Source organism: Bubalus bubalis, chromosome 8 (genome assembly GCF_019923935.1).
Source record: "Bubalus bubalis isolate 160015118507 breed Murrah chromosome 8, NDDB_SH_1, whole genome shotgun sequence".
Lineage (NCBI taxonomy): Eukaryota > Metazoa > Chordata > Mammalia > Artiodactyla > Bovidae > Bubalus > Bubalus bubalis.
Window position 1 is genome coordinate 46,611,622 of NC_059164.1, and position 17,428 is coordinate 46,629,049.

Sequence of the window (17,428 nt, forward strand, 5' to 3'; positions counted from 1 at the left end):
CTTAGCTGGAAGCTAGGGGGTAAGTCAGGAAGCAGAGTCGATAGTTGTGATGGGGGAGCAGCTCTGATGGGTACCCATTCACTGAACAGTTTTCAACATCTAATGACAATAAAAGGCAACATTTGCTGGGTGCTCACTCAGCCCCAGACAGTGATCTAAGTAACCCATGGATTAGCTCGTGGAATCCTCACAACAACCCTAGGAAGCAGATGCCATCAGTATCCCCACTTTACAGCTAGGGAAACTGAGGCACAGCAAGGTTAACCCATGGGAAGCCTGGGCTTTAAAGCCAGTCTGGCTTCAGGGTCTAAGCTCTTGACCTTCATGTTATGCTGCCTCTCACTGCCCATGTGCCAAGCAGAGAGGTAGGTTATCTCCACTTGTGTGGCGCCTAGGCTGACCCTGCTTGTGGATGGTGACAGGAGTACTGCGATGTCTCTTTCAGCCCTCCTCCCTATGTGCTCCCTCCACAGCATGGGTTCATTCACATCCATGACCATCCTCTCCTCTCATAATCAATCCAGATTTATGCAAAGTCAAACATGACACCCACCACCTCCTCCATGAAGTCCTCCTTGACTAAACACATCTCACAATGAATGTTTTCTCCCTGAATTTCCACAGTACCCTGATCTAGCTCTTTGTTTTCATATCTTGTATTATACTCCAGCTGTTTAACTAGGGTGAGACTTATTTACCTAATGATAGTTATGGGGAAACGAAATTGGGGAAAAGTCAAGTAATGTTCCCAAGGTCACATGGAAGTCCAGCAACGGAAACTGGATTGGAGCTAAGTGTTCTTCTCAACAGAGAATACTGAAGGCCTCCTTGCCTGGCCCCAGTTGCACTAATAACCAAAAGGTTATTAATTGAGACATAATTAAGACATTGATGAAATTTAGTCCTTGACGTGCAAAGGGCTCTGGGCTTTCTTGGAGCTCCACAGCTATGCTGGTGGCAGGGATGTGCATGCTGATGTGAGGGGTCACAGGCTGGCCTCCAGGTGACCTCAGCAGGGCCCTCCCACTACACACCACGGAGGCTCCTGCTGGTCATAGACTAGATTCCAGTGATATGTCTCTGGCCCTGGTTCTTGGTGCCCCTCCCACATCTCCAAAACCCTTGTGCAGAGCACACGTTTCCGACAGTGGGAGAATGTGTGGAAATACACCCCCAAACACAAAGAGGCTATTGATATAAATAAATATCATTTCTTCTTTCTGCAGATTTATCCTTCTCCTCTTATTTAGTCTTAGACATGGCCTTGGAAAATTAGAAGGGAGAAATGAGTGAAGAGGCAACGTAACAGCTATCCCAGGGAAGTGAGGCATCTTACTCTTAAAGAAGAGGAAATCAAACAGTCTGCAGGGTATCTAAGGGACTTGCCTCAGAGCCTACCCCAAATAGTGACAGGCTTTAAAGCTTTCATGCTTTCCATCTCCAGTAGATGGAACTAGGATGTCTCCTGAATGTTTGTCTTCCTGTGAAGAGCAGCTTCACACTCAGGAGTCCTTTTAGTGCAGTGTCATGGGGTTTATATAGAAAGGACTCAGGCAAAACAGCCCATTCCCCTGACAGTGAGGGAAAGATGGTTTTCAGGATGCTGGTTGCCTCCTTGCTAGTTAATATCCATTTGCAAAATGTATACACACAAAACAGACCTTTTCTTAACACATGGTTTCTATGGCTTCTGCATTTGCTTTTAGGTTGTCACCACTGGTATGGAACAATTAGATTTTGAAGAAGGACCACACATATTTGACTTGAAGATTTATGTGAAGGATGACATGGCTGTCACTGACCTGCAGGTCCTGACAGTCCAGGTGACAGATGTGAATGAGCCGCCTGAGTTTCAGGGCAACTTGGCAAAAGGTGAGACACACTGGGGTGTACGATGCAGTCCAGACAGCGGCATCAGGCAGGACCCTGGGGGATGGAGGAAAACAGAAGAGTAAACAAACAAACAGCTGTTTCTCTGGAAAAGGCAGCTGCTTAATGAATGGGGAATAAATGAAATATCCTCCAGCCGAGGACTCCTAATAATAACACCCAATAATTTACAAAGCCTTAGCCATCCATGGCTTGGGCCTCTCCTGATCCTGTGGAGGGAGCTGGAGCTCAGGACCGCAAGTGGATCATGCTGGAGGAATGTGGGCTGAGACTGTTTCAGGCTCAGCATTGGGTACCGGCCGCTGACTTCCATGGTTCATCCTCGCCATGGATGCCGACGCCTCCAGAGGACTGTGTATCTGAGATCTGCTATAGAGTAGACACAGTATAGGGGACTGGAGCATAAGATAACTTCCTGTGTCATCTCCCCTAAACTCTTGGCTTCAAAGACCATGTATACACTGACAACTCCCAAGTCCATCATTATTTTTGTTTGTTTGCTTGTTTGGGGGGGGAGGTTTCCAGTCATCTTTATTAACCTATCAACATTATATTTTATACAAACTATCTTGAGGTCTTCTCATAGGAATCTGCTTTAGTATAGCATGTTAATAACAAAATCAAGTAAGATGGCTAAACTTCAACCTAGCATTCTACTATCCTCTGGACAAAGCAAGTTAGAAACTCAATCACATTACACACATGTAAGAGTTGTGCTCCAAGATAATTAGGAAGCTTCTACACCAGCTTCTCCCTTGAACTCTTGACTCAAATAGAAACTGTTTTACCCAGCATCTCCATTTGTATGTCTAATCACTATCTGTGATGTTGTGATTTATAGTAAGAAATATATATGTGGTCTTCTTTCCCTCCTGACACAGGAGGGAAATGCCTCTTGGCATTTCCTAAGTGATGAGAGTGATAAAGGTGTCTTTTGTTACATTAATGAGGTAACTTTTGGACCCCACCTAAGGATGGGGGCTGCCCACCAGGGGAAACAACTATGTGAGTAGAGGGCTGAACAGTGGAGAGGGGGTAGAGGCTGGAGACAGAGTTAAACTGAGCTCAGTCAGCAGCGGCCAGTGACTTCATAGTGGCCTATGCAATGAAGCCTCCATAAAAGCCCGAAAGGGGTTCAGAGAGCTTGGTGAATATGTGGAACCTGGGGGGAGTGGGTGCCCGGAGAGGGCGTGGTTTCCACGCTGCCCCTTTCCTACACTGTGCCCTATGCATCTCTTTCATCTGTCTGATCCTGACTTATATCCTTTCATAATAAATCAACAATCTAGTAAGTAAATGTTTCCTTGAGTTCACTAGAGCACACCCCTCTAGCAAATTATTCCAACCTGAGGAGGGGACTGTGGGAACCTCCAATCTAGACCTGGTTGGTTAGAAGCCGAGGGGCCCACCTAAGCCTGTGATTGGCATCTGAAGGGGCAGGGGCTGTCTTGTAGGATGGAGCCCCGCACCTGTGAAGTCTGATGCTATCTCTGGGTAGACACTGTCTGAATGAGTTGGACTGTGGGACACCCAGCCAGTCTTAAAGAATTGCTTGGTGGTATGGGAAGTGCCCCCCACCACCCCCCACCCCAACACCTGGAACTGGTGCTGGAATCTAAACTGAAATGTGCCCCCAGATCCCTTGACTCCCACTCCATCTCCCTCCCCACCGTCATTTGTTATTTTTGTTTAGCAGCTAAGTTGTGTTCAACTCTTTGGGACCTCATGGACTGTAGCCCACCAGGCTGCCTCTGTCCATGGGATTGTCTAGGCAAGAATACTGGAGTGGGTAGCCATTTCTACCCCAGGGGATCGTCCAACTCAGGGATTGAACCCGAGTCTCCTGCTTGGCAGGTGGGTTCTTTACCATCTGAGCCACCTGGGAAGCCCCCCTTCCTACCATCTCTGCCCAAATCTGCTTCTCTCATCTTCCCTATTTCAGTTAATGGCAACTCCATCCTTCTAGTTTTGCAGGCCCAAACCTCACAGTAATCATTGACTCCCCTCTGTCTTTCACACCCAACATCAGATCCATTAGGAAATCCCACCAGGTTCGAAGTCTATGCAAAACCCAGCCCCTCCCCAGCATCTCCACCATGGCTCACCTGGGCCACGGCAGTGCCCACCTGCCTGGCTTCCCTGCCCTGCAGCCAGAGGGATCCTATTAAACACCGAGAGTCAGAGTCTCCTTAAGGCCCCAGAAGATCTGATGAGCCCCTACCAATCCCCATCTCCTCTCCCACACACCTCTTCACCCACCTATGTATACCCCAAGCACACTCCACACTGGCATCTTTGCGTCTATCTACTGTTTCATCTGCTCCTTCCCCTTCTTCTCTATGTCTCCTCCTTTAAGAATCTTGACACTAATGCCAGTGAACCTTCTGGAAGCCCTCTATTTAACATGGCAATCCAACTCACCACACTCCTTTCCCTGATTTTTCCCCATAACATTGCTCACTAACATTCACATATTTTATTCATTTTTTGTTATTGAATTGTGATTCTATTCTTTACCAGCTGAGACAACCCCACAACTCCTCTAATCCTGTTCCCCTGTTTGTAAAGTGGAGATAATTATTACAACATCTACTTTATAGGGCTGTTATGAAGATGAAAGGAGAAAATATATAAGCCCTCAGCACAGCGTCTCCAAAAGAGTGAGTTAATGTTAAAATTCTTAGTCACGTCTCAGAAAGGTTCTCAGAAAGAAGGCACTGGAGCAGAGCATGGCAGCTCCTCAGGCAGGGCTGGCAGTACCCAGCGACCCTGCCCGCCCTCCTGCTGCCCGCCAAGAACTCTGAAGCAGATGACATCCATTTCTGGTCCCTTTTCCTGAGCCCCTGCAGCCCTCTCTCTCCCTTTTCACATCTTCTCTGTGTTCCACTAGGAGGCCTCTCATTTCATTGACTTTCTGCTGAGATGCTAAGTGCGCTTGAGGGGTAACCTTGGTTCAGTTTAAGAGGAAAGGACACACGAAAGAAGATCTGGAATGGGAGCAGCCTCACACTGGAAATTCCCACCTGGGCTACTTTCCACTTCTCTACCCTTATTACTTCCTGCCCCCTGGTCACCCCTCAACCTGGGAGATACACAAAGGCTTGACACCAGCTTGGCCAACCCTAGCTCTTTATTAATCCCTATAAATGGATCCACCCCTACAAGCTGGCCAGTGGTCTTATTCACAGCCTTTATTATAGCTGTCTTCTTTCCCACAACACCAATATGCTTGGCTCCCTTTGACTGTGAATGACTGTCCTGGTTTTGGAATTCCTCCTTTGCTTTACCTAATAAAGTGTTTCTTATTCCCCTTTGGACCCTGGTACAGGTCTAGACCTCTACATAGTGGAAGGAACAAAGCCTGGATTCGTTTACCAGGTGGAGGCCTTCGATCCAGAAGACACAAGTCAAAACCTACCCCTCAGTGTAAGTTTCCTTATTAAATGGAAAAGCAGCTTTTCTGTGAGGCCTTTGACACAGGAGCCTGGAGTCTCAGTGGGGCAGGTTGGGAAGTGGCAATGGGAGGGAAGTGCTGTCCACCTCCAGGCACAGAGCACCAGGGAGGCTGGAATAGGTGAGGGGTCTCTGGAGACAGACATCCCACATTGGATCCATGGTTCTGTGTGGTCTTGGACAAGTTCTTAACCTCTCTGAGCTTCAATTTCTCCATCTGTAAAATGGAAGAATACTAGAATAACACGTACCACAGTAAGGAGATTATTAGTATTAGAAAATGCACAGAAAGTCACTTAGCCTGGTGTATCGAAATTGCTCAGCATTTTTCAATTCCAAGGTAATTTTAAAAACCGCTGTATTATTCAAAAATAAACACACAATATATACCTCAAAGGAAGGCAATAACACTTCCTTTTCAAGAGATGAAGCCAAACTGTTTGGAGCCAGTTTTAAAAGAAAATTCTAAGAGAATCCCAGGAATTTCAAAGTAAAGGAGGACTTCCACAAAGGAAAGCAGGAGACGGAGTCCTGAGGCGTTCAGTCTGAGACCGTTAAACTCCACCTTTAATCAGTTTCCTCAAGGGGTCTGCCAATGGAGCTCTTCTAACTACTCACCCTCAGGCCAAGAGGCTTCCTAGTTTATTCCTGAGCAAGGATGCCTCAGCTCCCAGTTCTGCCCACCAGCAGGGCCTTGTGTACCCACTGCAGCCAGGCAGCCTAGGCTGGAGAGGACAAAACCAGAGCTAACGTCACCTGCCTAACCTTGGAAAACCTGCCTTACAGAGAAGCAAATACTTGAAATATGACACCTGGGGAACTGGCAATACAAGGAGGCTGTTCTGCATTCGCTGCATGATTAACAGCTTCAGCAAGACTACTTTTTCTAACAGGAAGAAGAGAGCTTTAGGAGTGAATTCCAGGTCTGATAGAATATGGTTCTACAGGGTTTGCAACAAAGCTGTTTTAAGGTTATCAGTTTGTTATCATTAGAAGACAATCCTTCTGTCAAAAAAAACAACCAACCAACCCAATCATTCATCCAAGATTCTATTTGCATGAATAAGTGATTAATATTCAAATTCATAATGGGTTCCTACTATGTGTTAAGAGTAATACTAGGTGCTTTAATGCATACTTATTAATAACACACTTGTTATATAAGTTAAAAATGTGTTTGTCCAAAAGTAACAGAAAATTTAACCACAGGGGTGAATATGGGATTAGTTTTCTTCCATAAAAGACCAGAGGCAGGCATGCAAGCAGTCCAGGGCTGGCACAGCTTCCACCCTTAGAAATCTAGGTTCTTCCTATTTTTCTGCTGTTCTATCCAGTGCATGCTGGCTTTGTTCTCTTTTTGTTCACCTCCTTATTACAATATGGCTGCTGTACCTCCAGGCTTTACCCCTAAGTTCCAGGCAGGAAGAAAAAGAAAAAAAAGAAAGCAGGAAGGGGTACAGGGTAAACAGGGCAGGCCAACTTAATTTGTCCCCTTTTTTGGTGGAAAAACCAGGACCTTCCTGGAAACCCTACCCAGAGATCTTCTGCTTACTTCTCACTGGCCAGAACCATGTCCTATGCAGCTGTTGCTTGGTAGTGACTGGGGGAAAAGGGATTTTTGGATAGAGATTACGTTAGCAACCCGAAGCATAGTACCTACATTTGGTTCATCTCAATATTTATCAAGAATCCACTATGTGCCAGGCTTCCTATTAGCTGCTCTGGAGACAAAGATGGATAAGATACATCTTTGTACCTCAAGAAGTTTATAGTCTAGGTGGGAGACATTCATGCATACAAGAAATAATGATAATTCAATAAAATTATTACTATAAAGTTTGTACAAGAGGCAGTGGGGGTCAGAGTGGAAGGAATCTCAGCTGTGAAGAAAAATATTTATTTTTAAATCTCCATTTTAAAAATATATCTTCCCCAAATTAGGCAGAGGAACAAGGTCATGGCCCCCTCAGATGTATGTCCTAAGTCAGGTCATTACCCTTTTAGATGAAGGAAAGTAGCCCAGGTTGGGAGCAAATACAACAGGTGTGGCATGCTAAGTCACTTTAGTCATGTCTGACTCTCTGTGACCCTATGACCTGTAGACCTCCAGGCTCCTCTGTCATGGGATTCTTGAGGCAAGAATACTGGAGTAGGTTGCCATGGCCTCCTTCAGGGGATCTTCCCAACCCAGGGATCAAACCCGAGTCTCCTATATTATAGGCATATTTTTTTTTTTTTTTTTTACCACTGAGCCACTGTGGAAGCTCAATACAATGGGTATTGCTCCCTTAAAAGAAAATGTAATGCCATCCAAAGATTTCAGAGAGCAGTTTCAGGGGCTTGGAACTGGGTGGCTGCAACTGTGGCTTCTACAGTGAGTATAGGACTGTTTGGGGATGGGGCGCTGCCGCAGAAATTGTTAACCAAGTATTTAACACCTGTGCTGGGACTAACAGCTGCATGGAAAGTCACAGCCAGCCCGCAGGAGCAGTGAACACAATCGAGAAGGAAACTTTCTCAGACTAGCAAAAGGTAATAACAGTCTAGGAAGTAATATGCCGTGACCTTTGTACACAGACATTTTATTCTGGCCGCTTGAGGGTACTAAATGACACATTTTGCTTCCTACAAGAAGAAAGGAGATGGGTTAATTTCCTATTGACCAAACCTGTGCTTCTCAACCTTGGCAGTAAATTGAAACCACCAGCTGCTGCTGCCGCTAAGTCGCCTCAGTCGTGTCTGACTCTGTGCGACCCCATAGACGGCCTCCTACCAGGCTCCTCTGTCCCTGGGATTCTCCAGGCAAGAACACTGGAGTGGGTTGTCATTTCCTTCTCCAATGCATGAAAGTGAAAAGTGAAAGTGAAGTCTCTCAGTCGTGTCCGACTCTTAGCGACCTCATGGACTGCAGCCTACCAGGCTTCTCCGTCCATGGGATTTTCCAGGCAAGAGTACTGGAGTGGGGTGCCATTGCCCTCTCCGGAAACCACCAGAGGAACTTTCAAAAGCACAGAGATCTGGGTCCCACTCCTGAGGAGTCTGATGTGACTGATCTCAGGTGTGGCCCCAGGCATCAGGTTTTCTAACCCTGATCCTCACCCTGAGTGAGCTCTTGCAAACCCAAGGTTAAGAACTGCCGCTTTTTTTTTTTTTCAATTGAAATATAGTTGATGTACAATAGTATATGTTACAGGTGTCCAATATAGTGAATCATAATTTTTAAAGGTTATACTCCATTCAGAGGTATTATAAAATATCAGCTATATTCCCCGTGTTGTACAATACATCCTTGTAGCTTATTTAATATCTAATAGTTGTACCTCTTAAGTCCCTCCCCCTATATCGCCCTTCCCCACTTTCCTCTTCCCACTGGTAACCACTAGTTTGTTCTCTATATCTGTGAGTCTCCTTCTTTTTTGTTATACTCACTAGTGTTATACTATACTCATTAGTGTTATACTCACTAATTTTTTCGATTCCACATATAAGTGATATCCAATATGAGTCTTTCTCTGTCCGACCTATTTCACTGCTTTATGATACTATTTCTCACACTTAGTTTTGGACTCTATGGGTCTGGGATGGGCCTGAGAATCTGCATATTTGCCAGATACCTTGTGTGACTGGTCTGGTCAAAAAGGCTGGCAACAATGAGTATTTCTCAGACAGTGTTTCCAGCCCTACATGCGGACATACTCAGGATGCTTAAAAAAATGCAGATTCCCAGCCTCTGTTGGAATGCTGAATTGGTGAACACAAACTTCCCAGGTGCTTCTGATGCCCTCTGCCCTTTGAGAACCACTGGCCTGAATAAACAAGCACAGACTTAAAGCAAACACCAACACACGTGCAGGAAGCTACCTGGGCTTGGTGTGTACCTTTCATCTTACCTGGTGGGTTCCCGGATCCAGAAGCCACCTTGCTGGTGGCAGCAACTAGAGGAGGAAGGATGAATAAAAGCTGGTTCTAGGGCAGCTCCAGAACCCCCAACCCCAAGGGTGGAGATTTACAACAAATCTCCACCCTTAGCCAACTTAATAAAGTGAAACTGTGTCTGTCACAGACTGTGTAAAATTGAGGCTAATAGAAAAACCACTGTATTTGCTCCCTTCCTTTTATTTATTTATTTTTAAATTTTAAATTTTTATTTTTAATTAATTTTGATTGGAGTAGAGTTGCTTTACAGTGTTGTGTTAGTTTCTATTGTTAAGCAAAATGAATCAGCTATACACATACATATATCCTCTCTTTTCTGGATTTCCTTCCCATTTAGGTCACCACAGCACACTAAGAAGAGTTCCCTGGGCTATACAGTAGGTTCTCACAGGGTATCCATTTTATACATAGTATCAATAGTCTATATTTGTCAATCCCAATCACTGAAGCGTTTTAGCATCCACCCACATCAATCCCAATCTTCCAATTCCTCCCACACCACCTCTCGCCCTTGGCATCCAGACATTTACTCTCTATATCTGTATCTCTAGTCCTGCTTTGCAAATCAGGCTTCCCAGGTGGCTCAGTGGTAAAGAATCTACCTGCCAATGCAGGAGATGCAAAAGATGTGGGTTTGATCCCTGGGTTGGGAAGATCCCCTGGAGGAGGAAATGGCAAACCACTCCAGTATTCTTGCGTGGATAATCTCATGGACAGAGGAGCCTGGCGGGCTACAGTCCATAGGGTCTCAAAGAGCTGCACACTACTGAGCATGCACACACATACCATTTTTCTAAATTCCACATATATGCATTAATATTTGTTTTTCTGACTTCACTCTGAGTAACGCTCTATAGTGAAATGAAGTTGCCCAATCGTGTCCGACTCTTTGCCACCCCATGGACTGTAGCCTGCCAGGCTTCTCCATCCATGGGATTTTCCAGGCTAGAGTACTGGAGTGGGTTGCCATCTCCAGGGGATCTTCCTGATTCAGGGATTGAACCCGGGTCTCCCCCATTGTAGGCAGACGCGTTACCCTCTGAGCCACCAGGGAAGCCCCGTAACACTCTATAGGTGGATCCATATCTCTGCAAATAACCCAATTTCATTGCTTTTTCTGGCTAAGTACTATTCCACTGTACCACATCTCCTTTATCCTTTGTGTTATACTTTGTTGATGGATGTTTAGGTTGCTTCCACGTCCTGGCTATTGGAAACAGTGCTGCAGCGAACACGGAGGTGCATGTGTCTGTTTGAATTATGCTTTTCTCTGGGTATAGGCCTAGTAGAGGGATTGCTGGGTCATATGGTGGTTCTTGCTCCCTCTGTTTTAAAGAAAGTTTTAAAGCATATGGTTGCACATTGTTTGGACCTGCACTGCCCAATAGAGCTGGACTGTGAGTCAGAAATGAGTGCTATGTCTTTAAATGTTCTAGTAGCCCAATGAAAAAGGTGAAATAATACAAGTGAAATTCATTTTAGCATAGTTGACCTTAATATATCCAAATTGTTATCCTTTCAACATATAACCAACATAAAAATGATGCATGAGATATTTCACACCCTTCTTTCATAGTATGTCTTCAGACTTGTGTATTTTACACGTACAGCTCATTTTCTTTGGACCAGCCACAGTGCAAATGCTGTGTGATCACAGGTCCCCGTGGTTGGTGGCTTCTGTGCTGGATGGTGTGGCTGAGACACAGTACTTGCTCCCCTGCCCATGCACCTTCTGTGTTGTGATGGGTGCAGGTGGAGCAGGCTCAGAGGCAAGCATCAGGACACAAAGACGTGCAGAATGGTCCCTATGTGGATAATTATATTCATTGGCATTTCTTCCTGCCCTTTCTCCACCTCCTGAAGGAGGCTCTATGGGCCCCACTCCCTCCCACCCAACTCCCACACTCCCCGCCCCCTGCTGCTTGGAAATGGCCACTGTGACTGCAGCAAAGCCTCCTCAGAGACTCAAAGAACGTTAATCAGTTTCACAGCTGGAGGCAAAGTGATCTAGTGCAGCAATTCCTCCATTAAGGGGCTTTCTCTTGGCCTTTCCATTAGGGAAGGACTTCTGCATAAAGTGAAATGTGCTTTGTCTTCACCAGGGCAGACAAAGGATGAAATCAAAAGAGCCATAACCTTGCTACCAGCTGGGCTACCGGGAGAGGCAACAGGGAAGGCAGTTCTCTCTCTGCTTCCATCTGGCTCATGGCTCTGAAAAGTGGTAGCAACTTCTGTCAGATGCCTGCGGGTCCCACTGGATGGGACTTTAAAGATGCCTTGAGCAGCATTCTATTTCCTGATGAGGGAAGGAACTGAGGCCCTTGCCAGGGCCAGGTAATGCCAGTGAGAATGAAGGGATCCTGCTCATCCCCTTCTACCCCTTTCTGGCAAATCATCCTTGGTGTCCTGCTCCTTTCTTTCCTGAGTGATAGCGCCCTTCCTGTTCCCCAGGGACGTCCATCCCCACAACAGGTGCACTCACACATACATCCCATTCACTGCCCCCCAGGCATCTGCCTAACTCAGAAGTCACCACCGGAAGTCTTTGCAAAGTGCTTTACACCCCAGGTTCTTGTGAGACTGCTCAAGAAAGGAAAAAGCAGTGCTATTGGATAATTCCCTGGAGAAGGCAATGGCACCCCACTCCAGTACTCTTGCCTGGAAAATCCCATGGACGGAGGAGCCTGGTAGGCTGCAGTCCATGGGGTCACTAAGAGTTGGACACGACTGAGCCACTTCACTTTCACTTTTCACTTTCATGCATTGGAGAAGGAAATAGCAACCCACTCCAGTGTTCTTGCCTGGAGAATCCCAGGGACAGGGGAGCCTGGTGGGCTGCCATCTATGGGGTCGCGCAGAGTTGGACACGACTGAAGCGACTTAGCAATAGCAATAGCAATTGGATAATTCCTACTCCAAATACACCACCACTGATGACTATTCAGACATCAGGAGAGATACTTCGTTGAAGAGAAGGGGATTGTTGTCCTTATTATTAGTGAAGCCTGAATCAAAGAACAGGACCCAAGGCTGATTAGGGAAAAAGACTGACAGAAGAAAGGAAGATTTGCAGCTTCTTCAGTAAAGGATGGTGTATCTATAGCATTTTGCATTTATACATGTGGCTCACCTTAAAAACAAATACTTGTCTATAACCCACCTAGCTCACCCTCATGATAATACATACACAAGCTGAGTCCAGCTGAGTTAAGGGCTTGAACTGAGCTTTTTTTATTTTTATTTTTTATGATAGTTGTTCTTTTCTCCTAGGTACCCTTCCCTCTCACTTGCATCTGCCACCTCCCACCTCTGAGCTGGTTTGGGGAGGAAGGGTGAAAAGGGAGGAATGGGGCTTTTATAAAATATTCAGCTTACACTGAAAAATAATTGGACTGTGATGTTGTATTTACAACTTGCCCCAGCCCAGTAGGAAGAGGCTGCTCTGTCTGGACCTTCTGGGTGGGCTTGGAGGTATGCTCTCAGTGGCTGGTGAAGTTACTGGCGCTCTTCGGACTTGGAAGGAATCAGAGACCTGCTTTCCCTCTGGAAACTTGGCCCCTGGAAACTGCCTGCTGTGTTCCTATGAGTTGGAAGGCTGAATTCTTGTTACTTGATTCCACCGCAGGCCTGGAAGCAACCGAGGGCTGCAAACCAGCACAGGTTGAATCATTATTCACCCATGACGTCAACTGCAGCGGGGTGAGGGGGGAGCCAGCCCGGAGGTGGCGCATCCTCCCAGGGGAGCCTGACATTTCAGGAAACTGGGCCAGCTCTCTCACATCCTCCTTCCTCCTCGAACTGGTGGCACAATAAAGGATGAATGGGGCAGGAAACCCACTCAACGTCCTCCACCCTGAAGCTCTGTGTCCATGAGCAAAACGCTGCTGCCAAGGGGCTGCAAATAGAGAAACCTGGGGTGGCAGTAAAGGAATATTCCCTGCAGGGAGGCTAGAGAGCTTGTCTGACAAGCGTTTGTTCACCGAATTGATCTGATTACTCAGGACTTTTCTTACCCAGTGCTGGAGCAGAGAGGGGCTGCCGCTGCTTTTCATTCTATTTAATTTCTGTTTTCCAAGAATGAATATCAAGGGAGCAGCTTTGATTAAACAAGCCTTTAAAAAGGGGAGAGAATGCCAGGTTTTACAGAAAGCTTTGCTGAGTCGCTGGCAAATGGCCACATGACACAATATTTTTAGTCTATGGGTATCATCTCCTTTCTAAGTACAAAACTGCTATTCCCATTAACACAAGCTCGTAAGTTCAGGGATAAAGGAAATTAGCCTGGATCTAAAAGAAAAAAAAAATCAGGATTCCAGGAAATCAGCCTCTTAATAAAAATTTAAAAGAAATTCCCCACATTCTAATTCTCCAGCTCTCCACCTTTTCTGTCTGTTGCTGTTGATTTTTTTCTTCCTTGCTGAGACAGGAGGCATAACTGGAGATTTCATACCCCGGTCTAGCATTACCAAATCGAAACAGAATTTTTTTTTATAAAGGCTGGCAAGATTTTTCTTATTGTTGTCTTTTTGTTTTGTTAAGATTCTTTAAGGTGGGAATGCTGGTCTCAGATGGGAAAAGGCTAGAATAAAGTCCCAATATTTAACCAATATTTATTTAGCATCTACTAGGTATTAGGCACAGGGATAGAGCAGTGAATAAAATGAAGCCCTTTCCCTCGTGGATCCCAGATTCTAACTGGACAGTAGTAGTTAGCATACATGGAGGGCTTATCATGGCTGGGCACTGTTCTAGAACTTTGCGTGATCACTCCATGGGGCATGTCTTAGTATTCCTCTTTGTTGCACAAGCTCTCACAGCTGGAAAGTGGTAGAACCAGGATCCAGATTCAGTAGTCTGGCTCCAGTCTGGCTCCAGAGCCACTTCATGACTCAAAGGCTCCGACCTGTGACTCACGTTCCAGACAGATCTAAGAGTTTTTCTCTGTGTCCCATCATATCCTACATTTATCTCTCCTAGAGCACCTGGTCCAAATCTTCTTTGTATGTTCCTTTGGTTGACCATCATCTTCAGCAGAGCAGGGCTGTCTGTCATCTCCGTATCCCAAGACTTCGACTGTCTGGAAAACAACCAGATCTGGGGACCTATCTCCTAGAGCATTTTAAAACACATGCGAAAAGGCCAACCGATTCAGGTGCATGTACTAAATGCCTTGCCAGGCTCTGAACCCTATATTCCAGCACCTTCAACTTGGACCTCTGATATATGGATATGTGAGGATTCTCTGCAGGAAAGGCTCTGTTCACAGAGCCAGAACTGCTCCACATGCCGCCAGCTGCAAGCCCCACCAGTCAATCGGTGGGGAGCTTGGGATAAGTATCACATCTCTGAGTGCTGCCAAGGTGTTCATACAATTTGGAGAGGGAGTGTGGTAGGAGCTGAAAGAAGGGTAGTCCTTGGCGTTGCCCAAATATTTCCTCTTAACAATGGGTTGGAAGCACTTAAGTAACCAGCAAGGAAGACTTCGTAAAACAAGCCGTTACAGTAGAATGTTGTATCATCATTAACCAACCAGGCTGTAAAATAAGACAAGAATACGGGCAAATGCTCAAGCTCTAAATCAAAAGAACAAAATATTATGATTTTGACTAGAATATCATCTCAATTTTTTTTGGAGAGTGTATGTTTACATAGAAAAGAACAGAATGCTATTCATGAAAATGATGAGATTTTATAGGTGATTAATATTTTCTTTTTTAAACTTTTCTGTCTTTCCCAATTTTTGTGTTAAAAATATGTTCATTACAGCTAGAAAATGTTATTAAATAATAAACAGAAAGTAAGCACTTACAAATGGTTTTAAAATCTTATATTGGCCCCAAAGGAGAGCTTTCATCTCTTTTCTGTGCATTCTCTCTTCTCTACGGGGAGCTCAGCTGCGATCACAACACAGAAAATCACTGGGTTGGAAATCTTGGCTAGCGTTTCCTTTGATTCTAGACTTCAGGGGCTGTGACTCTGGTCACAAAACCTTCACTTCTGATCTGATCAGGGATCGTCCCTCATCCTAGTCACAAATAATGACACCTTCTACCCTTAAAGCCTTTTGGAATAAATGGCTATAAATATGCAAGCCTCACATGTTGCTGCAGCCCTCTTCATTATACTGTGTGCATTTGATTTAATCCTCACCATAACATGTGTTGGTGATCTCATCCCTAAACTACAGGCAAGGAATGGAATTGTCCCAGGTCCTGAGGTGAGATCCAGAACTTGGACTCAGCTCTTCTGATCCACAGCCTTTACCCACTTCTTGACTTCATCACAAGAGCAAGGAAGGGACTCCATGATCCTGATGAGCACCCATGGATGGACAGGGTGGGCCTCCTATGGACTGGCCCTTAGTGGGATGAACAAATAAGCCTGTGTCCCTTTCAGAGCAAGTGATGCTGGGCAGGGGGGCCCACAAGAGAGCTGGGCTGAATACTGGGAACCAAGGAGGACAGGCTCTCAGCTCCCCAACTTGCACAAAGACTTGACCAGTTGCCACAGCTCTGCAATCTAATGTTAAAGAGTCCAAGCTAGCTTCTAACTTTGATGCCAGTACCTGCTAAGGTTATTTTCTCTTGCACTTGTCTCTTCCCTTTTCTCTGCCATCATTTCAATGAACAATGCTTGTGAACATTTTCATACCACATCATGTCCCAAGTTCTTTTAAGGGAAGAGACTGAATCATATTTGCTTTGTTATTGTTTTTCAGTTGCTAAGTCATGTCTGACTCTTTGTAACCCCATGGACTGCAGAATGCCAGGCTCCCCTGTCCTCCACTATCTCCCGGAGTCTGCTCAAATTCATGTCCATTGACTGGGTGATGCTATCTAACCATCTCGTTCTCTGTCACCCCCTCTTCTCCTTTTGCCTGCAATCTTCCCCAGCATCAAGGTCTTCTCCAATGAATCAGCTCTTCACATCAGGTAGCCAAAGTATTGGAGCTTCAGCATCAGTCCTTCCAATGAATATTAGGGTTGATTTCCTTTAGGATTGTCCTATTTCCTAATACATGGGAGCTGTGTTGAAACAGTGTTGATTAAAGCCAAGATATTGAATCAAAGCCAGAAGTGAGAATATGGTAGTTGGGATAAGGATGCTGGACTCAGAAGCAGGGGGCTGTTTATGTGCATTGCCTATAATTGAAGTAGGATCCAGTGACCAGCTTGTCAGGGTACTACAGATCATGATCAAAGGCTCAGACCAACTGATCCAGAGTTTTCTTGAATCAAGAACCATTAAGCCAGAGAACTGCCCATTCAGGCCTTCATTCTGTTGCATCAAAAAGGTTCCACAGGCCATGAATATAAAATGTGAAGTGAACAATCTCACTTCCTGGGGAAAGCTGCATAGGTGTGCTTAGTTATGCTTTTTCCCTTGTTTTTTTAGTATCTCCTGATTTCCCCTTCAAAGAATTTCAGAATGTCTGCTAACGGGACTCTCTTCTCCACAACAGAATTTGACTTTGAAGCAGGACACAGCAGGTAGCCTTTGCCAATGACCTTACTTGAAGTACCTTTTATCTGAGGGTCCAAGAGCAGGCCTGGTGCAGCCAGGGAGGCCCTGAGTGTTTTGTGGCCTTGCTGCCAGGTTCAGAGGGTAGTGAGCTCCAAAGAGGGATCGGGAGCAAGGTCATTATCCAGAAGGCCTCTTTCCCTGTCCAAAAATCCTACTCTCTGGACCACAGGGATGAAGGTGTGGGAGAGGGTCCCTGGGGGCATCTGGAGGATTGCCTTGGATGCCCTTCTGGCTCCAGGGAGGCAGCCATCGGAGCTATCCACTGACATTAGAGCAAAACGGTGGAGGCAAGCAGGCCTCTGAGGAAGGAGGTGAGGAGAGGCCAGGGTTCAAGGATGCAAACACAGAGGTCTTGGGGTTTGGCTCTGGGCTCTGCACCAGGTGTGAAAAGCAGGGCTAGTTACTTCATCTGCGGCAGCCTTGGTTTCCTTACATAGGTGAGGAGGCACTTTGCTGGGATGTCGTGAAGAAGGATGAGGACGGAGTGTGCAACGTGGACAGCGTGAGATGGGGCCATGGGCAGTAACTGTAGGATGAGGAATGGAAGGGTCTTAGAGATGAGGGAAGAAGGTCTAACTCTGCGGGGGCATCTGGAGAGGGGGTGGCCAGAAAGGGGAAAGACACT

The 17,428-nt window shown here is 45.8% G+C and overlaps 2 protein-coding genes across 12 annotated transcripts in view; one reads left to right on the forward strand and one right to left on the reverse strand.

The window, feature by feature from the left end:
- ATXN7L1 (ataxin 7 like 1) overlaps positions 1–17,428 on the reverse strand; it is a 388,443-nt gene that overhangs the window by 350,026 nt on the left and 20,989 nt on the right. For 10 of the 11 annotated variants that reach the window (XM_025291076.3, XM_025291075.3, XM_044947166.2 and 7 more), the window contains one exon: positions 1,803–1,926. The gene's annotated coding sequence lies outside the window, so the exon portion shown is untranslated. Of the gene's footprint in view, positions 1–1,802; positions 1,927–5,308; positions 5,561–17,428 lie in introns of all 11 variants that reach the window. The other variant, XM_044947162.2, reaches the window with a different exon arrangement.
- The window catches only part of CDHR3 (cadherin related family member 3), a 71,584-nt gene that overhangs the window by 19,343 nt on the left and 34,813 nt on the right, over positions 1–17,428 (forward strand). Inside the window, exons 3-5 of the mRNA XM_006042820.4 lie at positions 1,707–1,872; positions 5,219–5,316; positions 16,675–16,769. Coding sequence (XP_006042882.3) covers positions 1,707–1,872; positions 5,219–5,316; positions 16,675–16,769 — 359 coding nt within the window. The remainder of the gene's footprint in view (positions 1–1,706; positions 1,873–5,218; positions 5,317–16,674; positions 16,770–17,428) is intronic.